At 44.1% G+C, this 26391-nt stretch overlaps 2 protein-coding genes across 3 annotated transcripts; both read right to left on the reverse strand.

The window, feature by feature from the left end:
• Positions 1-3066: 3066 nt before the first annotated feature.
• Positions 3067-4541, reverse strand: LOC107384513 (ankyrin repeat domain-containing protein SOWAHC). Its single transcript, XM_015957802.3, has one exon. It carries the CDS (start codon positions 4390-4392, stop codon positions 3202-3204), a length of 1191 nt encoding a protein of 396 aa, XP_015813288.3. The 5' UTR covers positions 4393-4541; the 3' UTR covers positions 3067-3201.
• Positions 4542-5335: 794 nt separating this feature from the next.
• On the reverse strand, positions 5336-26366 carry LOC107384512 (double-stranded RNA-specific editase 1). 2 transcript variants are annotated; one of them, XM_015957801.3, is made up of 10 exons: positions 22465-26366; positions 14842-14912; positions 12509-13425; positions 12044-12158; positions 10229-10397; positions 9907-10061; positions 9661-9826; positions 9210-9391; positions 8809-8957; positions 5336-5846 (listed from the first exon to the last, which is right to left on the reverse strand). In XM_015957801.3, exons 2-10 carry the CDS (start codon positions 14843-14845, stop codon positions 5676-5678), a joined length of 2028 nt encoding a protein of 675 aa, XP_015813287.3. In that variant the 5' UTR covers positions 14846-14912; positions 22465-26366; the 3' UTR covers positions 5336-5675. The 2 variants fall into 2 exon arrangements, with proteins under 2 accessions (XP_015813287.3, XP_015813286.3); XM_015957800.3 differs by having other exon boundaries at positions 8809-8987.
• Between the last annotated feature and the right edge of the window lie 25 nt (positions 26367-26391).

A 26391-nucleotide genomic window follows, 5' to 3' on the forward strand; every position in this document is an offset into this window, starting at 1 on the left:
CATCTATCTATTATTATTATAAAAACAGATCCTGCTGAATCTCCATCCTGACTTGGAATGGGTCATGTGTTAGGAACTAAACGATGCCACATTAATGAAAACCTACAGAGGTCATACTTTAGTCATCAAGAAACTGTTTGGTTAGCTGAAATGTCATTACAAACACTCAGAATGCTGCTCGGTAGCTCGTACAGACACAGCTGCTTCCTGTGTGCCTTAAACCTCCACGGCCTATAGCTCTATTGATGGTACCGAAATTCTGACTTCAAAGGCAAAGAAACTAACCTTAGGCGAAGGCAGTAATGAAATGGGCTGCATGGTGGCGCAGTGGTTAGCACTGTTGCCTCGCAGCACGAAGGTTGCAAGTTCGAAACTCGGCTCGGCTGCGGCCTTTCTGCGTGGAGTTGTGTGTTCTCCCTATGCATGCGTGGGTTTCCTCCGGGTACTCCAGTTTCCCCCACAGATCACAACATGCCCTACAGGTTATCAATTGTAGGTCGCTTTGGATAAAAGCGTCTGCCAAATAAATAAACATAATAAACATAAACATAAATACCACGGTGGGGGTGAGTTTGCAAACTGCAGCTCCATTGTCTTCATCAATATTCACAGCTCTCTCTCCAGTTCTGCTCAAAACCCACTGGTCCCTGGAGTGTGATGCTGGAGAATCCATCTTGGAGCCCTGACTGTGTGTGACACACCTGGCCTCCTGGCTTTCCCCTGAACCACACTGATCATAAACCCAGTGACTGGCTAATGTTTCCAATTCTTCCTCGTTCTCTAGTCAAGTGTAAAAGCTTGTGAGATGCTTGAGAAAATGCTCAGGGCAAGTATTGGGAGCCCAAGGCTCCTCCCCTTCTGATCGGCTCATGGGTGAACGGGACTATAAAAGCTATTTTCTGGTCCACTTAGCCTTACGCCCTGAGTCACACATATGTAGTCCTTCCATTTGAATTAAAAGTAATAAAGTGTGTTTCAACAATGTCTGTCACGCAGTTTAAGAGTTATTAGCTTGTAAATATTTGTAATTAAAAAGACTACAAATCAGATGTTGCTGAAGCTCTTCCCCCAGCGTAGCTGCTAGCACATGACCTGATTAATAACGGTTTTCTCTTTATTTGTTGCTCCTTTTGTCATCTGGAAGGACTGGAAGCTTGGTAAACTAAACTTCTCCTGTTTTCCGTGTCTGGTTTGATGACATCAATTTGGTGAGACGAACATTTGTAGTCTGCTACGTATTTTCACAGAAAACCTGAACTAACTTTTGCCGCCATTCGACAATGAGCGCTTCCTTGGCATCAAAATGTGTTTTTAAATCCACGGCACACATCAAACGGGATAAGAAATAACTTTTATAGTGTCGTTGAACTGCATTCATCTTTTCTTATTTCCAGGGACCCGTGAGCCGACCGAAAAGGGAGGAGTCTTAGAGACTTCTACCTATTAGAGAAGGAAATTCATCTACTAATTAAAACTAAATAAAACGGCTTTAAATAATTTAGGTAGAAAAACAGAAAATGAGGAAAAAATAGATTACAATTTTTTAAAATACACACATCAATTTGTGCCACTTCCAGCCGAGCAGCTGTCTAAAATCTTTAGAAATTTGTTTCCATTATTTTTAATTTAATTCTGTATTTATTCTTAGTATTGTGAGGATGTGTCATCTAGAGAGACTCCGACCGCAAATCGTAAAAACAAATATCTGAGGTTCAGGTATTTAGAGGTGAGCAGCTAAATTCCCTTAAACCAGCAAACGCCATTTTAATGAAGACTTGCTTTAAATTTCATCTTCAAAACAATTCTGTCATTTAGCCAAAACTAAAATATTCAGCATACACAATGACAAATCTATGCTCCTTCCTGTCTAATTGTGCTGCAGAACAACCTGCGTGGGTCTGAGAGAATCAACTATTCCACTGAAAGGTAGCTTACCTACCTAGAGTCAGTTTTACAGCTGAGCCTAAAGTTCACACTGGGTGTTCTGGTTTCAGTGCCATTCCAGTTTGAGTGTGTGTTGAAGGCAAAGTGGGGGGAGCGACTGATGATCCCTGACCCATATCTCTGGGTTTATTAGTCACAACTTCCTGTTTAATCTATTATAGGTCTGGTTCCGATACAAGTTTGTAACAATGAATAAAACCCATCGGCATAACTCGTGTGTGTTGTCTCTCTAGTGGTTCTAGATAGGAGACCTCTGCAGAAACAACTATATTTACACACAAATATAAAACTACAAGTCAAAATGTTGCAACTTTATTGATATCAGTTTTATTTCATATATTCAGAATTAGCCCGATATAAATAGAATACTTCCTGAATGGCTTGCATAATGAAAATATTAATGTGCGTGTAGACACACGGTGGATTGGTAGACAACTCAAACCCGATTAGAAAACAACACCGACAGGTCTATCAGACACACAGGGTCAGGTTTATTCAGTGAACCTAAAATTAACTGGAAATCTGTCCTGCTGTGTTAATAAGATGTAATTCGGAATAAGATTCCCCGTCCCCCACTCTACTGTCCACTCCTGGTTCACTTCCCTCTATGATGGATTTTGCTGCTTCACTGCCTCCTAGGATCGGCTGATTCGTGTTTGTTGTTGGCCTCAAAGGCAACCTGCTGTCTTCGTTATCACTTGTAAGTCGCTTTGGACAAAAATGTCTGCTAAATACATAAACTATGATTGGATCATTTCAGTTTTTGTTCAGTAAGAAACCTGATGAAACACGTGGAGCTGATTAACACAACCGCCAGCCTCGTGAGCTTAAGTGCAGCCGTGTCCTTTGTGAAGTGTTCTGAGGGTGGGGCTGAGCTGGAGCATGAGGCAGCATGTTGTTGACACCATGAACCGGTTCTGTGTGTTCCAAAGGCTCCACTCGGATCCACACAGCAGCTGGTCCAGACTGGTGAAGCAGATCAGACCAACAGGCACCTCCAGCTGACAGGACAGCAGGTCAGCTGTAATCCAGATTACCATTCTAAAGGCTTCAGTGTCAGCTGATAACAGGCCTGGTTGGAGCTGCTCAGAAAGCCCTCCACTGGCTCATGGTTCTGATTTCCATAAATGTGATGATCTCATCAGTTTGAGGACATCTGGTGATGAAACGACTCTGTAAACATCCCATTAAAACGTAGAGTCACTAATCAAAACCATCTTGAAAATCTTTCACGGTGCAGTTCTGTGTCACTGAAACTCAGCCAAAGAAGTGTGTGTTGGGTCTGGACTTGAAGAAGCCTTTCTTGGAACCCTCCAGTTTCTCCTGGTCATGATGTGAAGTGCTGTGGACAATCTGGGACGTCCTCCGGCGGAGCTTCTCCAGTTTGGGTTTCATCCTGCTGAGGGAGGACCTCCTCCTGACAAGTTTCTCCCCGTGCTGGTCCTCCCCATCCAGAGAGTCAGTGGTGCCCAGCAGCCGGGGCGTGTTCAGGTTAGTGTGGAGAACCTTAGAGAACCTCCAGCGACCTCCAACCCTGCGGTCAGGAGACTCGGACTTGGACTGCTCGTAAGCCCCAATAATGTCCTGTATGTCCACACTCACACCACCAGTGAGGTACTGGAAGGCCTTCCTCCCGCTGTAGTCTCGGACCTCCACATCTGCGTTGTAGGCACCAACCAGGAGCTTCAGGACCTCCAGGTGTCTGTGCATAGCGGCGATGTGGAGTGGCGTGTATCCACTGTTGGATCGAACATCCACGCTGACGGGGACATCGTGCTGCCTGGAGAAGTTCATGATCAGGGCGATCAGCTCTGGGCGGCCCAGCTTAGCGGCCCAGTGAAGGCAGGTAAAACCAGTAACAAAGTCCTTCCTCACAGCGAGACTGGGTTCTGCGATGAGTAGGCGGTGCAGGCTGTTCCACTCCCCATCAGGGGAACGCAACATCCACTCGTGTTCCAGCGGGTCCAGGGCCACGGATGTCCTGTCGTCCTCCATGTTGCTGAAAACCTGGGAGTCACTGCTGCTCCTGGACAGGTAGAGCGAACCACGCAGGTCTACGTTATGTCTCACCTCAGGGGAGGTGCTCATCATCACCTCTAAGAAGTGCCTCCGGCTGCACCTTGGGGTGTCTTCGCTCCCAGACAGACTCCTTGTGTCCGACACAAAGAGGGACTCGTCACCCCCATCCTCACACTCCTCCTCCATGGAAGCAGGGCTCACCTGAGCATGCTCTGATACTTTGGGCCTCTGTCCCTCTATCCCAGCATGTCTCTCTGTGGACCTGAGTCCAGTGTGTTCTGGTCCGGGTTGTTCGGGACCAGGCATGATGAACATGGATCCTTGAACAGGAAGCGGCGAGGCTTGGATCACACTGATTTCTGGAATCTGGTCTTTTCCACGCTGCTCCTCCTCCCTGGAGCCTCTGTGCTGTGTGAAGCTGTTCCCCATCTCACCTGTGCTTCCTCCCCCACACGCACAGGCTGGGATTGGTTCTGGCCGGCCTGGTTGCTACCCAAACGTGTTATTTCCGTAGCCTGAGCCAAGCCAGGTGTGATACGCGGCTCTGCCTGTGCGCGTGCAGCTCGAGGAAACAGCCACTCCCCTGCTGCGTCATCACCACTTACCTGGCGGCGGGGGTCGTACCGTGTCCTAGCCCGGTAATAACCGGGTTCTCCTCCACGGTTCGGCCGCGAGGGCGGTTCTAGAAGGCTCCGTTAGCTCCGTGCTTTTTACGTTGACTTTCCTCACGTGTGAAAAGTCCAGAACGGTGTTCTGAGTGGACAGGACCTCCAGGTCCCGAACACAACCACGAGTAGAACCGAACCGGAACCAGACACCGAACGGAGCTAGAACCAAAACGCAGAACTCTTGAGTTCTAAAAGAGCTTAAGTTCTAGTTCTCCAGCATTCTTCGTCTCCTAGCAACGTAGTAAGGTCTCCGGACCGTACCACCAATGCAGGGTGTGCGCGCGCGCGTCTAGTGCGTTTGAAGCACGTTTGCGTCGATAAATCAGATATCTGGGGTCACTTTGCTGGTTTGCGGGTCTGAAGCCGAAACGTTTGTGCAGACGAGCTGAAGATGCTGGACTTCTGTGTTCCTCTGTGGGTTCCTCACTTTCAAAAACAAACAATTAAAATAAAAATTTCCTGATGAAAACCTGGTCGTTAAATGAAAGCTGTGACTCAACCTTTTCAGCGTTATATTAATAATATTCAGTCTTATTTCACAGTAATTGGTCAGATACAGTAACTTTTTAGATGGATTATCTCATAGAGAAAATGTTTTCTGAGTGCATTTAAATATTTTCTAAGTTTAAAAAGGTCCTTAGTCACCAAGACTTACCTTTTTACCTTGGCTTTTCTTTAATATATTAGAATATTTTTAGCTCATTTCTCGTTGTGTCCAGGGTGAGGGTTAGGGTAAGTGAAAAAAAAGTTTTAACTAGTTATGTCATTTTGATGTGTGAAAGCAGTTTATTTTTTATTTATATTTTTAATATAAAGCACTTTGTGCTGATTTTATCAGGAAAAGTGCTCTACAAATACTATTTGATTTGATCTGAACATTTTAAACTTTTTAGGTTTGATGCTGACATTTTGTCAACCTTTCAGTATTTAACATGTCCCACACTCTTGTTTAGATATAGTCACCATGCATCTGGAATCCATGGGAGTTTCGGTCCATGACAGTCAAAGGTGAACGTGTTCCTCCAGTTCAGGACCAGAACTAAGTCAGAGAGAAAACTCGTCCAGTTCTGTAGGCTTCTTCACCCAGGCTCCAAGTCCAGCTCTGTGAAAGGTTCTGAAGAGTGTTTGCTTTGCAGACTGATAGTGTGCTGCTGCCTGTTTCACCTGGTGGTAGCTGCTGGGTTGAACGCTTCGGATTCGCATCGTGGAGGACAGCTGAAAGACACAGGCAGGGGAGGTCACTTATAGGACCTCATCAACACTACTTCACTGCAGGATGACACTTAGAACGGTGATAGTATTGATAAATGAGTAAACCCAGTTTTAACAGTGGGATCAAAGTCAGCATCATGCTCAACAAGAAACCTCCATCCCAGTTCCTCTTCCAATTCCTAACCAACATTTGCGCAACATCCATCGTTTTGGAGAAAGTCTCCAGATCTTGTTAATGGCAAAGCATCCAACAGCACAGTGGAGATGAAATGGTACTGGAATGGTTCCAATTAACTTTCTTTGTGAAACCCCCCCCCCCCCCCACACACACACACACACACAAATAAGGTTTAATTAGTCATAAGCCAGTTTACGACCTACATGTGCAATCTCTCCAGGTGAAGACGACTACTGCATTGTTCTGTTTTTCTTTCTCAGATTTTCAGATTTCAGATTTATTGGCCAAATAAAATTACATTTACAAGGAATTTGTCTTCGGTAGATGTTCGCTCTCTAAAACATACAACAACCACAATAAATGAGAATAAAAATACCTAAAAACACATAAGAACATGTATACCCACACACATGTTCATTTACGCACACATTTATACATACCCACACACGCACGCACGCACACACACACATACACACACATATCCATAAGCATACTGATTAAGTATTAAAAACTATAATAAAAGGATGGTAAAAGAATCTACAGATTCAGGAGAGAAATGGCTGAAGGAAAGAAACTGTTCTTGTGTCTGGTAGCTTTTGTGTACAGCGATCTATCGCGTCTGCCAGATGGGAGGAGATGGAAGAGAGTAGATGCAGGATGTGTGGCATCTTGGACAATATTCACTGCCTTTTTCCTGGTCCTGCTGATGTACAGTTCCTGGACAGAGGGCAGTTGGGCACCAATGATTTTTCCTGCTGTTTCTGTTCTGTAAACAGATTCTCTCATGGAGGGGGCCAATTAAAGATTACCAACACAAAACAGTATTATTACTATCATTTCAACTGATGCAAGATATGCTTAATCTTACGGCTTCCACAATGTTGGCCCCGCTGTCTGTCGTCACACACACTTGTTTTTCTTCCGGAAGATTCCACGAGCTGAGGAACTCTTTTAGGCCGTTGACTATATTTTCCCCAGTGTGGTTGTCAGTGAAAAACTTGTTTCAAGGCACTTGTTTTGTAGTTTCCCGTCTTTGTCCACGTAGTGTATTGTGAGGCTCTCATAGGGGTCTGATGTTCGGCTTGACCACGTGTCCGTGGTGGACGCAAAAAACTCCGCCAAAGATAATGCATTTCACACATCAGCACAGAGCTCTTCATATAAAGCAGGCAAGGCAACTTTAGAGAAGTATTTCTTGATGTGCAGCTTGTAGCGTGAATTAAATGTTTCAAGCATCTTTTCACGTACAGCGCTGTGGTTTGCCTCCTAGCTGATGAAAAGTGCTTTATAAATAAAGTTGACGATGATCTTTATGAAACCGTCTCTTTCCACACTCTGAGTGGGCATCAAATCCCTGGCTAAACAATTTATCACTGCGTTAGTTAGTTCCCCCCAGCATTTGCTACCTTTGTCAAAAAGTGTGCAGCTATTTGTAACTACGCCAGTTGTTTGTCGAGTCAGCTTGTTTGGTCTCACCACCACGCTTGATGAAGCGGGCACCTCGCCACATGCTTTAACAGCTTTGTGGTACTCCAACAAGTGCCTCTGCTTCAAATGACAAAACAGGTTTGTGATCTTTCATCCCTTCACCACGACAGCCCGCTAGCGTGTTCTACAAAAATTGTGCTTTGTTGGGAATCCGACGGGCGAAAACCAAACCAGTTCCACACCACTGAAACACCTTTTTTACAAACCAATTCTGGTTCTTCTGTTTCATTCAACGAGCCGCTTCAACCTTCTCCTCCGCTGTCACCATGCTTTTTCTGCCATGTGCGTATGAGTATGAAAATAAAGGCACTGTGCATGCACGTTTTACTCATATTCCTTTGCGATATTGCATTTTCTTATCATTGCCTAACATTGTACTGGTATTACTATGAGAGGTACGATACGGCCCAGCCCTAGTACCAGTAGTAGTAGTAGTAGTAGTAGTAGTAGTAATAGTAGTACAGTGATCCCTCGCTACTTCGCGGTTCGTTTATCGCGGATTCACGGCTTCGCGGATTTTTTCTTTGGAGCCTTATTCAAGGGAAATTTGCCAATTCCTGGTATTTTTCACCGATTCGCGGTATTTTTCTATGCGGAAATCAAGAAATTCCTGTTTTTTTTTTTTCATCAATTTCATCATAAAATGCACTTTTTGTAATAAAACTATAAAAAAACAAGTAAAAAAATTTTTCTATAGGGTTTTAAAAGTCTGAATACTGAATACGTACCTGTTAAATAAATACTGTAAATGTGGTGTCCCTACTTCGCGGATTTTCACCTATCACGGCCAGGTCTGGAACGCATCTACCGCGATAAACGAGGGATCACTGTAGTAGTAGTAGTAGCAGTAGTAGTAGTAGTAGTAGTAGTAGTAGTAGTAGTAGCAGTAGTACAGTGATCCCTCGCTACTTCGCGGTTCGTTTATCGCGGATTCACGGCTTCGCAGAATTTTTCTTTGGAGCCTTATTCAAGGGAAATTCGCAGATTCGCGGTATTTTTCTATGCGAAATGTCAAGAAATTCCTCTTTTTTTCATCAAGTTCATCATAAAATGCACTTTTTGTAATAAAACTATAAAAAAAACAAGTAAAAATGTTTTCTATGTAAAGGGAGGGTTTTAAAAGTATGAATACTGAATGTTGAATAAATACTGTAAATGTGGTGTCCCTACTTCGCGGATTTTCACCTATCGCGGCCAGGTCTGGAACGCATCTACCGCGATAAACGAGGGATCACTGTAGTAGTAGTAGTAGTAGTAGTAGTAGTAGTAGTAGTAGTAGTAGTAGTAGTAGTGTCTTACCTTGGCATACAGGCCCATCCAGCGACCATACAGATTATGCTTGCAGAGTCTGGAGGGTTGATCCAGGTCATCTTTCCCTGTGGTGGCATTAATCACCTCTACACCTTGGTCTCCGACCGTCCAGTTCACGCTGAAGTTTGGTGCTTTTCCTGGTTGACGAGTTTCTGTGTTACTTATACCTACAGAACATCAAATTTTACTTCATTCTCTGTTTTTAACAAAGGAGCCAACAGTTGATGAGTCCACGATGAGAACAGAAAAGGTGAAGCCAAAAATTCGTCAAAATGTTTTAAAGTTTATTAAGCCTGTTGGGCTGTGGCCAACAGAACACCCTGCTAGTGAATGTCCTGATGCCAGACACAAAAGCAGGCGACAGATGAGAGGAAGTGACAGCTGCTCACCACTGAGAAGTGGTTTGTTGAGGCTGAACGATGGAGGAAGAGCTTGGATTTCAGAGATCCTCTGGTACACGGCCCTGGAGAGGTGGTCTGCATTGTACAGGCTTCCCAGGATAATGCTGGAGAAGTACAGAGGCTCAGTGAAGTAGCTCATCAAAGAACCCTGGAACCCAACAACGTTCCACCTGAAAGAAAGAGACAAAATCATTTAAACACAAATCAGGTCGGATCAACATTAGCTCTGAGGGATTTCCTGGTGATGGATCAGAAGCCTGATGAAAGCTAGTCACAAGGTCTGATGAGTCTAGAACAGAGGCCCCTGAGGAAAACGGCAAAGATGAATCAGCATCTTTAAATGAAAGGACTCAAACTCTAGTTCTAGCAGATATATGTGAACCTGAAGGTCTACATGAACAGCAGCATTCAGGTCTAAAGTCGTGAACAGAGCACAGACCTGGCCATCTTGTCACTGCAGGACATGGTGAGCAGTCTGTCCCTCTGCTGAACCCCATCCCACATCTGAATGGAGTCACTGGAGCTCACAGGGATGGTTCCCTCACCAGAGTCTACCTTCACACGAAGCTGCCCACGGGCCTTAGGATTTGGGAGTCGGTTCTCTTCTGAGGGGTTTGAAGAAACACACAGCAAGGATGAACAGCTCAAGCCTAACCCTGAGACCCTGGTGGAGTCCCTCACTCACGTTCTAGTCCAGCCTCGTGGGGGGAGAAGATCCGGGCATCTCCACAAGGGGAGGTGCTGATGTACAGGTGGAACTGGACCTTGTCCTTCAGGCTGTAGCCTTCTTTGTTTTCACATCTCGCAAAGATGGATTCCTGCTGCTCCTTTTTGTCTGTGCTATATTAAAACATTCAGAAGATCAGCAGCATTTGGGTTTTCTGGAATCTGAAAACAGTCTCATTAAGATGCTACAGAGAAAGATCTCGTCTTGAGACTGAACAATGTAAAATGTTTACTGGCTGATGTCTACTGTGGGTCACAGGGGGTCCTTTTTCAGGCCTCACCTGAGGAAGCGCTCCATCTGGCAGTACAGGAACCTGATGAGAGCACGCCGAGCTAAGATCTCAGCATGACAGTCGTTCAGAGCCAAACCCCGATGGCTCCTATGTTCTCCACGGATGCACTTTGACCCCGTGGACAAACAGATGACTTGAGCCTCCTTCAGATCCGTACCTGGTGAGGAAACCAATCCGATCCCAGTCCAACTTTACTGATAAGGTACTTTAAGTACTATAAAGTCACAGTGCTGTGAAACAACATGATACAATAAAACATGACAGCATCACGTCTAAAACAAGCAAGTGAAAACTAAATAAATATGAATAAAAGTCTAAAACAAAGTATTATATAAAGAAAACTGATACAATGAAAGTAAAACTAGTTAATTGTAGAAAAATCAGCTAGAGCAGAGAAAGACATTAAATGCAGAAGTCAGACAAAAACTATTTCAAAAGAACATCTTGTGTGGTGTCAAAGGTCAAAGAGAGACAAAATATAGATCCAGTTTATAGTTTCTACCAAAAATTCACGTACATGTCCGAGCCACCTCATCTGGCTCCTCTCAATGTGGAGGAGCAGCGGATCTACTCCGAGCCCCTCCCGGATGACCAAGCTTCTCACCCTATCTCTAAGAGAGAGCCCAGCCACCCTGTGGGGGAAACTCATTTCTGTTGCTTGTTTCCGTGACCTCGTGTCCATAGGTGAGGGTAGGAACGTAGATCGACCACTAAATCGAGAGCTTTACCTTCGGGCTCTCTCTTCACCAGAACAGACCGGTACTTGCCCGCATCACTGCAGACACAACACCAATCCGCCTATCGATCTGCATCTTCCCCTCACTCGTGAACAAGAGACCCAGAGATACTTAAACTCCTCCACTTGAGGCAGGAAATGACGTTTTATTACCTCCTTCTTTACGTGTAAAATATCACATGCTCATGAATGATGCTCTGAATGCTAACCGTCTCTACTTCTGTCTGTTAAAGGATGCAGGGCAGTAAAAACACACATTCTGTCTGTTAAAGGATGCAGGGCAGTAAAAACACACATTCTGTCTGTTAAAGGATGCAGGGCAGTAAACACACACACCAGCAGGATGTTAAACAGAGTTTATACAAGAGCATCACTGAACTGAGTGTTGCTGCTAGGAGGTCTCACTAACAGTGATCCTGCTGGACATTAGTGCACTACAGCTCCTTTACGTGTAGCTAGTTAACCCTGAAACCTCAACACGTGACTGTTTACATTTATATTATGTTTATTTTTTAAACTTGTTTTATTACCATGTTTACATTAATACTTTTACATTTTAAGTGTGTGTGTGTGTGTGTGTGTGTGTGTGTGTGTGTGTGTGTGTGTGTGTGTGTGTGTGTGAGAGAGAGCGAGAGATTGTTTGTGACACTTAGCCTTGTTATTTTATTTTACCCATACTTTACTACCTCCTATGTGAGCTGTCTGTAATGAGCTCAAATGTAATTTCGTTTTCCACCTCTGCATGAACATGGTGTAAAATCACTAATCAGGATAGAGTTTAGTGAAAACCTGGTAAATGGTCAGAATACAGAAATAGTAAATAAAACTAGTTTCTCCTCGGGGACATTGGATTTGTGGCACAGTCGCAGACATAATAATTATGTGGAGTTGGGACCCGCTCATGCATGTGTGGCTTGGCCAGTTCCCTGTGATTACTGCAGCTGTGTGGGTTTTTAACGTTGGAACTGTCTAAAGCAGTTGATCCTCGAGCTTTTTGAAATTCTTACATCTGGCCTTTGTGAGATTCGGATTCAGTTAGTTCCTTAGGATTCATTAAATCAGATTACCTGTCGTCATGACAACCCCTGCCAGCACCTTCCGTTGAGCACATGGAGATGCGAGATTATCGGTCAGCTCACTGAATTTGCCCAGAACCAAACGAGAGACGATATCTGCCAGGACCTAAGCAAGAGCAGGACATTAAAGAAACCAGAGAAGACATCAGGACTGACCTTTGTTAATATCAGTCACAAAGACAACAAGTTCCTCCTTGTTTTAATATTATTCTTCAGGGGTGTGAAGGGCAGAGCGCTTCAGCGGACTGAGTTAGGGACTGTGATGGTGGTTAGGTTCGTCTGTTGTGAGTGTGCATGAAGCAGTTTGTCTTCATGTGAAGACCAGCGTGTCCTTTGAGAGGGACACAGCAGTAGATGAGTGTGGACATGGTCCTAGACTCATGGGTGGGGCATGAACAGTACAATCAATGACAGGAAGGATGGATGAATCTGAGTCCTGCCATGGTCCAAGCTTACCTGAGGCAGGTGAGGCTGTGTTCCCTCTCTGGGTATGGGCTGCTGGGACGGAGCTTGGTCAAGCTGCACGTTAAAGGCAGCAGACAGAGCCGCTTGTGCAGCCCGAGCCTTAGCCAGCTTTTTGTTCCGTCCAGATCCATGGAAGGTCTGAGCACCAACGCTCACCGACATGATAAAGTTTTTGGCATGGCTCTCCCCGCTCTCTGACACAAAATCATATTTGAGGCCTGGCCGCATCTTATTGAGGATCATGACAGGATTTTTGCCACCTGTGGGGGAGCAGAAGGGGGATGGTTCTGGGGGTTTGGGGGATTGGAGCTGGTTTGATGTAGGGAAACATGGGAAAGGACACTTTTCCCCCAGAAATGAGAAGGAGCTGGATGAGGCCAGGTAAAGCGAGACATCTACAGGGACTGATGTCTCAAAAGCATTAAAGAGCATGCTGGGCAGGTCGGCCTCATCTGAGGTAAAGTCTGTGAGAACGGGTCGAGTCCGGCTCACGGCCAAGTGGGCATCAGGTGCACTGAGGACCTGGGTGAAAGAACACAGAGCCTTCTCGGCTGCCTTCATCTTGGCCTTCTTCTTGGTAGGTCCTGAGCCATCAAAGAGCTGCCCGTTGACCTCGACAGTCATCACAAAAACAGGAGCGTGGATGGGTCCGGTCTGAGACAGCAGCTTGTACTGCAGCCCGGGTCTGATCTCATTCAGCTGCACCAGTGCATTCTTAGTCAGAGAGGGTCCAGAGACCTTCTTGTGCTTCTTTGGCTTGTAGTTGGAAGGTTTGTGGCCATTGTTGCCCTCCTCTAAAGGCCGCTTCCTTCCACACCCAGCCTTCTTACTGGAGAGTTTGACTACATCCACTTTGAAGGAGAACTTGTCCAAATTTTGGTTTTCCTTCACATCTGTACGACGTGAACCTGCAATGTTCAAAAGGAAGAGTTTAAAATGTACAATAGTAAACTTTCAAGCTTAAAACGTCCTTTATTGTAGGCCAGGGTGTGTCCTAGAACAGTCCACAGGCAGCTTAACTCATGTTACCCCTTTGGGGCCGGGTTAACACGAACCTGGACAAAAAGATACCGAGGCAAATCAGCTGCAAGCTAAATCCCAAAGTAGGAGGACAAATCCACTGTAAGGGTCTCGTCTACCACTAAAAACAATCTAAATGCTGTCCCCGTCTGGAACTGGATCAAATCAGTTTGCGCCATTAACCATTAGCTTCATTCAATCCCATCCCTGTTGATGCTATCAGGGATTACAGCTAATCACACTATGTTCAGCCAGAACATCCCTAAAGACTCGGGAGGGACGAAAAACACATCATCATAATATGAGAATTCTGATGAAATTAAACCAAGTACAAAAACATTTTGTAGCACTTTACAACAAGGGTCCATTTATTAATGTTACTTCTTGCGTTATTAAGCATTTTATTTTGTGCCAATCTTTGTGTTTTGTGTTTAAAATGTGTGCAGAAGGATGTGTTGGAGTTTTGTCGTAGCTGTTTAAGAACGGCAAAAAGCGAGGAGCTAGAGAGACGAGTAAGAGTGTGACGTTCACAAAAAAGCAGACAGGCGGACCCCCGTTTGCAGCGCCTTACCACAAACAGGTGAAGCTTATGGGCGTCTTGTAAAAGAATAAGAACAGAGAAGGGGCATGTGTTAACGAAGCTGATGTTTCAGAGTAGAGGCATGCCAGGACAGTTGCTTCTCCACCTTTAAGTGTCTTGCCCAAGGACACAACGACAGCGACAGACTGAGCGGGGCTTGAAACCTGCAACCTTCCAATTACGGGGCAAGCACTTAACTTCAGTGCCACCACCTCATGTGTGGCGAGGAGGGCCGGAGCCCCTGTAGGTAACAGGTTGGAGGGGCTTCGGTGGCCAAAATACCTCAGAAACCACAACGTATCGTTCTTTAGTCAATACCTTGAACGTCAGCGTACTCTGCTGGACGTTTTTATGTATTAGCATACTATGATATATGTATTTTTATGATGTCAAAAAAAAATTACCTGTAGTATTGAAAGTAATATTATATGGCCCACCCCTACCATGGACCATAACAGCTGTCCACCCCTGTCAGAGGTAGCTTCTGGCTCCTGCTCTGTAAAACAACAGTTTCTAAAGTTCCTGAGCCTCATCTGACTCAGAGGTTTGAAAGTGTTTCCAGACGACACGTGAACGCCTTCACAGTCACAAGGAAACACAAAGAAAGAGGTGATAAACAGAGGAATTACATCATCATTCCAAAAAATACACTTTCACTGTGTATTCATGACTGTAATAAGTATCTTGTGGGTTATTCATAAACCTGAAGTAAAAGCAGACATACTCATGCTTTTTGCTGCGCCTCCTTCTCTGATGAACAGTCTTGGTTCCGAGTCAGCGGGGCCGTTTCACTTCCTGCAACACAAAGTTCACTCGCATTGTTTCTTTTCAAATGTTTAAATATCATGCGGAAGTCCATTCGTTTACGTGAATCCCCATTTTGGAGCTTTTGACCGTGTTTATGTAATGTTTACAAAAACCTTTCTGGAGGTAAACAAACTTCCTGCTCATAAGACACAGTTCACAGTTCTGATTAGAGGAAAACACAGACTTCTTTATATTGAAGGCACCAGACATCAGATCCTGATCTATTAAAAAAGGAAAAATTATCGATTGTTTTTTTTCTCTGCTGTTTTTTTTAACCCTGAATTTGGTCAATGGCCTTTATTATTTCTCAAGTGTTCAAGTTTAGCTGGCGTTGATACATCCCTAGTCTCTGTCCCTGTTATCTATGATGATTTTTTATGTCATGTTGGGAGGTTCCATCTCTGCAGCCACTTGACTGAACAAGTCCCCAGAGCACTGTTGAATTACACCAGCTCAGAGCCTCTTTGACTGCCTGTCTCTGACTGTATCAGAAAACGTCTGTCTGGATGAGAGCAGCAGAGCCGAGAGCACACCATGCTGATGGGGCTGGACGGGCACACACACGCGCATGCGCGCACACACACACGCACGTGTACACACGCATGCGCACACACACATGCACACACACGCATGCACACACACACACGCGCACACACACACACACATGCACACACGCATGCACACACACATGCACACACACATGTGAACACACACACACACACACGTATGCACGCACACATGCACACACACGCATGCACACACACACACACACACACACACACACACACACGCAAGCACGCACGCACGCACGCACACACACACACACACACACACACACAAAGTGAATTTTGGAAAATTAGAATATTGTGCAAAAAGTTCTTTTATGTGAGTAATTCAACCTAAAAGGTGAAACTAATATGAGACAGACTTTTCAGAGGCAAAGTCATTTATTTCAGTGTGATGATTATGGCGTACAGCTCATAAAAACCACACAGTTAGAATATTGTGAAAAGGTTCAATATTCTAGACTCAACATGTCATGAAGCAAACACTCAGATCTCCATGCACAGGTTAAATCAATCAATCCAAAGAAAACACACATTAGATGTGAGGTTCTTTGTGCCTGGCAGAAAGTTCATTGTGACCTGCAAACCCAGGAAGTGACTAGAGTCTTTATCAGGGCTACACAGGTCACTAGTGATCCTCTATCCACTCTGCTGCCTGGATGTTTCATTTTCTTCATTTGGGAAGAAGAGCAAAGATCTAGTAAATGCACTTATCCAGAGTTATGTCTGTAGTTATGCTGCTATAGGCTTAGACTGCTGGAGGACATACTGACCACTTTCCACACTTGACTACTTTCTTCTACAATTTGCTCTTTAACTATTATTTCCTGATATTTCAGCTGTAAACTTTATTTTTTTCTCTGTTTTTCTCCCCAGAAGAAGCTACAATGATGTTCTGCTGAGCTGTGGTAGCCTCATGGAGGGGGCCATCAGCTTGAACACTGCTGCTAACCACTTAAACTTTCTCCTTTTGTGTGTGTACGTGTGTGTGTGTGTGTGTGTGTGTGTGTGTGTGTGTGTGTGTGTGTGTGTGTGTGTGTGTGTACGTGTGTGTGTGTGTGTGTGTGTGTGTGTGTGTGTGTGTGTGTGTGTGTGTGTGTGTGTGTGTGTGTGTGTGTGTGTGTGTGTGTGTGTGTGTGTGTGTGTGTGTGTGTGTCTGCTCTTTCTTCTCGATCCCCAGTGAGTCGTGGAGGATGGCTGCTTATACTGAGCCAGGATCCTCTGGAGGTTTCTTCCTGTTAAAAGGGAGTTTTCTTCTCCACTGTCGCTGCATGCTTGCTTAGTATGAGGATTGCTGTAAAGACTCTGACACTAGTCAGTGACTTGGTGCAACCTGCTGGGTTCCTTATGTAGGAAACTTTTTTCTGATTGGCCTAATGAACTGACCTGTATTGGAAGGTTTATTATGTGAAGTTCCTTGAGATGACTCTTGTCGTGATTTGGCGCTTTATAAATAAACTTGACTTGAATTGAACTAAATCTTGTCATACCAAATGTTTCTTTCAGCAAGTTGAACAACAACAGGTTTCGAATATTTGGGCTATCATTCTGTTTTGTGTCTTTTTCTTGCTCTAAAAAGAAATATATTTGTTATATAACATTGTTCGCTGTGTTTTTGATTAGTTAAAACAAGCAAAAACATCAAATTACCTTTTTCTCTCTAAAAATAGGACTTAAAAAAGTATCATTCGGGTACCAAAAACCAGTGACGTAAAACATCTGACCAGTCCTAATTGTGAGGCAGTAATACTCTCTATTGGGATGCTGAATTTTTTAATTTTTTGTAAGTTCTACAAGCTAGTTACAATCGTCGTCAATGGGCGACGGTGGCACAGGAGTTCAGTGCTCACCCCGTAATCGGAAGGTTGCAGGTTCGAGCCCCGCTCAGTCTGTCCCTGTCGTTGTGTCCTTGGGCAAGACACTTAACCCACGTTGCCTGCTGGTGGTGGTCAGAGGGACCGGTGGCACCAGTGCTCGGCAGCCTCGCCTCTGTCAGTGCGCCCCAGGGCAGCTGTGGCTACATTGTAGCTCATCCCCACCAGTGTGTGAATGTGTGTGTGAATGGGTGAATGACTGATTGTGTTGTAAAGCGCCTTGGGGGGTTCCAGGACTCTAGAAGGCGCTATACCATATACAGGCCATTTACATCATACATAAAAAGATTGCAAAGCAGGAACATTGTGCCACTTTTAAAAGGCTTGGGTCGTTGCTTTTTGCTCGTGTTTTACACATATTTTCATCTTACTAGTACAAGTCAGTGAACATCAGAGTGAGACACGTGGATCTCATATTTCATCTGACAGGGAAAAACACCAAGAATCCATTTCAGCATCTTGCAGTTGGGAAGAGAGGGGAGGGATGGATCTATGGAGTCCAGGAAACCACCGTGCTCTACTCCAGTGATGACCACAAAACAAAATGGAGAGAATTAGAAGTTGGATTATTAACTAAAATTGTCAGTATGGAAAATACTGAAACATTTCAGCCAGTGTGCACACGACACAGAGTTCCTCGCGAATAGGTCGGGTAAATGTTTTGAGTCCAGGACAAAGAAACGATCTAGGAGCTACAAAAAACAAAGAGATGTTTTTATATTAAAGAGACATGGGATTCAACGGAGGTTGTCCAGGGACAAGTAAATTTGATCCATAATTAAACCTCTAGAGACACGCTGTGTTTTTATTCATTTGTTCTGACAGAACGGACTGCCAGCTACAAAATAATTTGATCACAAACACAACACATCCTATCAAAGGGATGAAGAATAAAAAGGCCCTTCTAACTTCCTGTGGTTGAGAAAAGCTAAATGGATAACCTGACACCTAAAGAATCTTTTTAGTCACCAGTTAGTATTTTTATCGGCACTAACTTGTAAAGAGTGGAGAGCAAACTCTGAGTAGGGAGCAAGATTCTGCCCCAGTCGGGGGCATGTGGGGGCAGAGAGGCAGAGATAGGAGGAGACAGGGGGCTGCTTCTTGAGGTGGTGTGGAGATGTGGACGTGTCCTCTGGATGACTTCTAAGGAAGGTGCCACTCTGACTCTATCCGTGACATTGTTCATTTACAGAGCAATACACCCTAAAACGGACCACACTTGTTTTTAAAAATCCCTTTTAAGGGACCTAAACAGGCTCAGCCTGATGAAGAAGGCTGTTTCTGTTCTGGAGACTAATGTGGAACCACCGGAGATGATGGTGCAAAGACTCATAAAATCAAGTAAATTATGGACAACCCTGAGCATCCTCTGCATGAGACCATCATACATCATCATCAGTCGGAGGTTTCTTCAGACCTGCTGTAATGCAGACTGCTTCCTACCCACAGCCATCACCATCTATGACAACTCTTTGAAGAAACTTGTGTTTTAAGATACTATTCTTGTTACTATTATTATTTTATGTTGAATATTATAAGTTTAACAAGGGTAGAATGCCTTCTCCAGGTCAGGGATGAGGTTCTGCCTCAAGTGGAGGAGTTTAAGTATCTCGGGTCTTGTTTGTGAGTGAGGGAAAGCTGGAGCACAAGACCGATAGGCGGATTGGTGCTGCATCTGCAGTGATGCTGGCATTGTACCGATCTGTTGTGGTGAAGAGAGAGCTGAGCCAGGTTTCTGGGCTCTCCCTTAGAGATAGGGTGAGAAGCTTGGTAATCCAGGAGGGGCTCGGAGTAGACCTGCTGCTCCTTCATATCGAGAGGAGCCAGTTGAGGTGGCTCGGGTATCTGGTCAGGATGCCTCCAGGACCCAGGGGAGGTTTTCCGGGCACATTTAACTGGTAGAAGACCTAAAGAAAGACCCAGGACACGCTGGAGAAAATGTCTCTCACCTGGCCACGGAACGCCTTAGGATTCCCCCAGAGCAGCTGGCCTTGGGAGAGGGAAGTCTGGGCCTCTCGCCTTAAGGTTGGTTTATGCTTGACGCGTTCGCGAGGTTCGCACGGCTCCGCGCGGCAAAATTGCGTCATTTTAACAACCACGCCCCTCCACCGCGCCTCCGCACGGCCCAAAATTTCTGCACTGCGCACCTAGGAAATTTTCTAACCACACGGATGGTCGGAAACGGAAAAACATGGTGGACCGGCACGGCAGAGGTTCGTAAATACAGACATTTGTATGATTCAGCTCTCAAAGATCACCGTGATCAACATGTTGTTAATAATTCTTGGAGAGAAATAGCTCGCACTGTCGGAAAAGACGAGAACGCTGTTAAAAAATGCTGGAATGCCATGTTGTAAACAACAGTAATTTTTACTTCTACTATGGTGTAATGTTGGATGCATGCCGTAGAGCTCCATGCTGCCCCCTACAGTTTGGGAGAATATTGGCTCACCGCAGAGACAAGCCGCATGAACCATAAACGCTGCGAGTTGTGAAGCGCGTTTTATCCGCGAGCCGCATCACCAAGCTGAAAGTAAATGCGTCAAGAATAAACCAAGCTTAAGGCTACTGCCCCCGCGACCTGACCCCTGATAAGTGGAACGGATGGATGGATGGATGGATGGATGGATGGATGGATGGATGGATGGATGGATGGATGGAAGGATGGATGGATGAATAAGTCATAACAACATTACATTTCCCTCTGGAATCAATAGTTATACACTTGAATTGAATTGGAGTTGGAGCTAAATGGTCAGATCAAAATGGAAATGGCCTGTATTTATAAAGCATCTTTTATCTGGAGTCCTAGAACCACCACCCCTCACCCCAAGTGTCCTACTTTAGAGAAAATAAACCAGCCAAGGGCTTCATTCACTGTGTTGTTTCTTCTGTTTTCTGACGTTTTGGTCCTTTCCGTTTCTACATGATGCACTGCCGATCCGTGATGATTGAAATGTAAATGTTTCTGTATGTGTGACATTTGTATCAAAACGGACAATAAATTCATTACAGAATACCAGCTGGATCATTTCTTAATGGGTTATGGTTTACTTGAACCCTGTCCCATGCTGTTTCATCCATCCATCCATTTTCTTCCGCTTATCCGGAGTCGGGTAGCGGGGGCAGGAGCCTAAAGTCCAGAGGCCCAGACTTCCCTCTCCCCAGCCACTTGGGCTAACTCCTCTGGGGGAATCCCAAGGCGTTCCCTGGCCAGGTTAGAGACATAGTCCATCCATTGTGTCATGGGTCTCCCTTTAGGTGTCCTCCCAGTTGGACGTGCCCAGAAAACCTCACCAGGGAGGCGTCCAGGAGGCATCCTGACAGATACCCGAACCACCTCAACTGGCTTCTCTCAATGTGGATGAGCAGCAGATCTACTCTGAGCCCCTCCCAGATGACCAAGCGTCTCACCCTATCTCTAAGGGAGAGCCCAGCCACCCTGTGGAGGAAACTAATTTCTGTTGCTTGTATCCGTGATCTCGTTCTTTTGGTCACTACCCAAAGCTCATGACCATAGGTGATGGTAGGAATGTAGATCGGCGGGAAATTGAGAGCTTCGCCTTCCAGCTCAGCTCTCTCTTCACCACTACAGACCGGTACAACACCAGCATCACTGCAGATGCAGCACCGATCCGCCTATCGATCTCGTGCTCCAGTTTTCCCTCATTCGTAAACAAGACCCCGCGATACTTAAACTCCTCCACTTGAGGCAGGACCTCATCCCTGACCCGGAGAAGGCATTCTACCCTTTTCTGAATCAATCAGTTTCCTTCATGAGGTGATGATTCAATGTTCTCCGCTGATTATGGTTCCACTTGTCTCCAGTCTGGTAGAAGACATCCTCTCTTCTTCTACATTTCAGTGATAAATAAATCAGGTTTTTGGGGGCCAGTTACTTTTTTGGTGCTGGTTCCAAACAGACCATCTTTGTCTACTAGTGGAGCACCCATGGCTCAGTCTCTATTAAATTTCAGCTTCACTGGTTGTGTTTTTCTTTATGAAATGAATCATCTCAGGTCATCTGGTCACACCCTGATGAGTGGTGAATGTATGAACTAAAACCCTGGTGGACTTGTAAAGACCACATCCTGCTGCCTCCACCAGCTCCACCAAATAACCACCAACTGTTCCCGAAGCAGGATCCAGACAGAAACTCGACAGGATTTACTTGTAAAACTCCCAGAATTATAATAGACTCTATTGAAGGTTTAGAAGAATTCCAGCAAAGGCAGAAATCAGCAAATTCATCAAACCCAATGTTCACCAACCCACCTTACACCTGACAGGAACCAAACAGCCACGTCATCTAAAACAGATCCTAAATGTCAGAAAACTCGCTGGTTTTAGCAACAAAACATAAAAAAATGTTTCCATTTGAATCCAGTCTGCATTAAACAGCTGGTTCTGGTTCACATTTTAAATGATGCTGTTAAAGCCTGAGAGAGCCGTTTGGTGGTGTCTGTGAGCACAGCTCAGTGTTGGAGGAGAAACTCACTCTCTGCTGTTTAAGCACAAGTATTTTTCACTTAAACAAATTAAAACTAAATTTTACTAATATTTCCTCATGGTGTTTGTTCATCCACTCAGGATCAGTTCAACCAAGGAAAATACAACTTTAATAATAATAATAATAATAATAATAATAACAATAATAATAATAATAATGCAAGTTGAATTATGTTTCAGCTATTAGTTTTTTTTTACTGTTGGTTTCAGTTAATTTTTTTCATTTTTATTTGATTAAGGTTTATTTTAGTTTATAATTATTTAGATTTATTGGTACTACAATATAATATAATATAATATAATTTCTTAGTTTTAATTGAGTTAATAAGGTTTTTTTTAACAAATCCATTTTTTTTTTTTACTTTTCATTAAACATTTCGTTTATTCTTATCCCGTCTGGTTCCGTCAGACCCAAACCAGATTCTGTTCCTGACACAAGGAGACCGTTTGATTCGTTTTACAGTAAACACTCGTTTTCAGTGTGAATAATATTAATATTAATAATATTAATATTATTATTATTAATAATAATAATAATAATCTTTCTTTGTCACGGAATCCTTTGAAACGAGCTTCTGCGGGAGAACTTACTGTGAGGCTGAGCAGGTGGTTCCGATGGGACCTTTCCAGGTGTTGGAGAGCTGAACTCTGAAGCTCACCGGCGGACACTGCAGCACCTCGGTCCGGTCCGTCAGGTCACCGAGCTGCTTCCTGATTGAACAGGAGTAAAACTGTGGGCGGAGTTAGTAAACAGAACCGGTCCACACAGCGACGGTAGACTGCTCGCCTCCAGCTTCTTGCAGAGCCTGATTTAGGGACCATCAACAAATCCCATTGGTCGAAACGCACAGACAAACAGAATTAGTAGCTTCAGGTCACGTGATCAAAATTAAATCAACGCCTGCAGTAGAATGACAGCAATTTTTTTTAGAATCTGATCGTTTTCTGAATATTTTAATAGAAAAGTATGGGTTGCTTAACAGTTTCTGGGTCATGTGACCAAACACCACACAAATCAATGAAGAATTGTGTTACTGAACAAAACTAATGAGGAGATGTACAGAAGTGTACATCTAAAATACTTGATAAAACATGTTTTTATTTATTAAAATGTGCTCAGTATTTGTGTTATGTTAACATAATGTTTGTTTACTTTTTTCTTTCTCCTGATTTTCTATTTTTACCCTCCTGTTATTACTCCTGCTGTGAATTTGCAGTTCTCTTGCCCGATGAGACAGCAAAGAGATATTTTCTATTTTATTCTATTCTATTCTGCTGTGAGAAAGTTCTTCATGTTTGTCAGTGATTTAAGAAAGGGACACTCATGCTGAATTGAGCATCTTGTCTGCCAAGTAGAAACAGATTAGTATCATGCAGCTACAGGAATTAGGGCTCTGACTCTAATGAGTATGGCAGCAGAGGAGGAAACACTCTCTGTCATGAGTCTGGTTCTGATGGACCTCAATCTCCTGCCAGAAAACTACACCTTGAATAGATGGTGTCAGGGATAAGACGTATTCACCAATCTTAGCTGCCTGCTTCGTGGATAGATGCATTATTACACAATACATAGTTCGAGCACTTATTTCTTAGGTTACGTGAGGGCTACTGGTGTGTGAGCATTGATCTCAGCCAGGCACCCAGCCTGGAGTATCAGAACCAGGCGAGATGTTTTCCACAAAACCAGGACCTTGCCCGTTTGATCACATTGAACATCCTCAGTAGCGGCTTAGCCAGTAGCGCACTCTCATCAGCTGCAGATAGAAATCACCCGGGGCTGCAGCTTTCTCAAGGCGAAGCCTCTTGAGCGTGACTTCCACCTTCATAATTGTAAAGTGGATAGGGAGTAACCTCATCTTCTGTGAGAGGGTAGGGTGGTGGTCCACGGTGCAGTGGGAGTTTAAGGAGAAGCAATCTCTGAATTTATTATGTGTGATTGGGAAGGGTGGGGTGTGTAAAATAGTCTCTCTCTTTGAGAGACGAGGAAGATGACGATGGAGATGTGTGTGTGTGTGGTGTCAAAGAGGCAGCAGTTTGGAAGAGGAGGAAGATGCAAGAGCCGCTGGGGCAGGTCTGGTGGAAGAGTGGATTGGTGAGGTACTAGTTGCTACAGAACTCTGAAGATGACAAGATCTATCTAACTGGCTGAGATGAAAACAGGTGGGCGATGGCTCACCTATTGTACAATAATAGTACTGCATCCAGGGCTGTACCATCTCTATTTCATTAACAGAACCAGTCCACCCACTAGTTTAGGCACAGGCTTGATTTGGGGCTACAATCCATAATTTTCAAAAAAAAAAAAAAATAATAATAATAATTTAAATAAAAAAAAGATATTTTATGAAATATGTTGCTGGGTCTATTCAGTCCACTATATTAACACAATTAGAAACTGATCAGAAGCTACAGATTTTTTGACTATTTGTTTTGAACAAATTGGACATTTGTTGATAGTCCCTAAAAGAAAAAATATTATAAAACTATTTATCTAACAAAGCCAGATTTGGGACATTCTTCAAACATTTCAAATTTTATTAAACTTTTTATTGACATCTTGATGCAAAAGTTTCAAGCCAATGTTTTTTTTTTTTAATGTAAGATGCCAGACCTGCCGGTGTTGTTATAGTTTGGATCAGCAGTCATCCAGACTTTTCTCTGTTTTTCCAAATTTCAAACAGCTGAATTATTTAGTCATTCATTAAATGACTCTTGAAGTCAGAAGAAGGGATGAGGCCAACACATTGGTTCCAATATAACTAAATTCATTTAACATTTAAAATGCAACAGAAAACAATTTGGTTAGTAAAGTCAGTTTAAGAGCGTTTGGATTAAAACTGAACCCAAGGCTAATGGGGTCTGTGGAGGTTAGACCTGACTTTCTCTTGTCCACTGATCCACTCACTCAGAATGAAATGCTGTTAGAAGCTGTGGCTCTTGGAAGTGGGACCAGCTGTGGAACAACAGAAAATACATGAAATGCATCAAACGATTGCTGCTGCAGTCTAGTTTTATTCTATTTTCTATTAGAGTCGTGTTTCTAATCAGGAACAGCTGAGTGGTTACTCCAGGTGTCATGGGCCTCACAGTGGATCACACTGCAACATCGTTTTGATCAGCAGTCATTCAGACAATCTGAAATATTCTTTCCTTCAGTCTTTGGCTGCTGAAAGACCAAAAAACACACAAACAAAAGCTGTAAAATGAAATCAGTGCTGCTGGAGGAGGTTGGAGTTGGTTGTGCATCATTCATTTTGGTGGTTCTGACCTTCTAAAGCTGCTGTTCTGTCAGTGATAATGAGTCAGAGAACTCCTATCTGGCTTTAAACTTCACAACGTTGAATCAAATGCCTCCAAATGACTGCAGCCATGATGGAAGACCAGCAACTCAGGCTGACAAATCAAACTCTTTCCCCCGTTTGCTAATGCAATCTAGAGCTCCTGACTTTTAATTTGACACTGAGCTCTTCCCGTAGGATGTATTATTAATGAGCGCTAATGGCCTATGTGGAGCACCGACACGTGTATTGATCAGGTTTGTCTTACTTCTGATCTAATCATAGATCAACACCAAGCAGGGAGGGGGCAGCTCCGACTTCATCCTGTCATTTCAACATTTCACACCAAAGATTCACCTCCTCTGAAAATATAATCACCCTAAACAAAATAAAAGAACCTAGGTTTGAGTAGACTGAGTTCATGCCCCAGAAATGGTAAATGGCCTGTAGACAGTGTCTTCTAGGGTCCTGAAATCCCCCAAGGCACTTTACAACACAATCAGTCATTCACACTCTGGTGGTGATGAGCTTGTAAATAATCTTAAAACGTATAACCTTACTCCTTGCCTAGAAGGCCCTGAACATCGCTCCCACATGTGAGATACACTTGCTGATTATGTCCAGACTCGGTCACTTCGCTCACCTGACCAGAACTTACTGAACGTTCCTCAGGCTAAACTCAAATCTCAAGGGCGTAGTGCGTTTTCCATTGTGGCTCCAACACTGTGGAATAACCTGCCCATGGATGTTAGACAGGCTCCATCCCCATCGCTTGAAAAGGCTACTTTTCTTCAGCCTTTTATTAAGATGAACTTGCCGTCAACATTTTTATTGCTGTGCCGGGTATTTATATCCTAATTTAGTGTTTTATTTTAGAATTGTCGATTGTGTGATTGTTTTATGTTGGTCTCACTGTCGGGTGTGTTAAAGTGCATTATAAATAAAGCGACTTGACTTGTAGCCACAGCTGCCCTGGGGCACACTGACAGAGGCGAGTCTGCCATACACAGGCACCACCAGTCCCTCCGAACACCACCAGCAGGCAAGGTGGGTTAAAAGTCTTGCCCAAGGACACAACGAGGGCTCAAACATGCAACCTTCCGATTACGAGGCAAGGACTGTGCCATCGCCGCCCAGAAGCGTAGGGCGTTGTGATGAAGCTCCACAACTCCTTCAGAGAGGTGTATTAAACACACATCCAGCAACACGACTCCCAAACACAGAACAGCTGCTGCAGTTC

The sequence above is a fragment of the Nothobranchius furzeri genome, chromosome 3 (assembly GCF_043380555.1).
Source record: "Nothobranchius furzeri strain GRZ-AD chromosome 3, NfurGRZ-RIMD1, whole genome shotgun sequence".
NCBI classification, from domain to species: domain Eukaryota; kingdom Metazoa; phylum Chordata; class Actinopteri; order Cyprinodontiformes; family Nothobranchiidae; genus Nothobranchius; species Nothobranchius furzeri.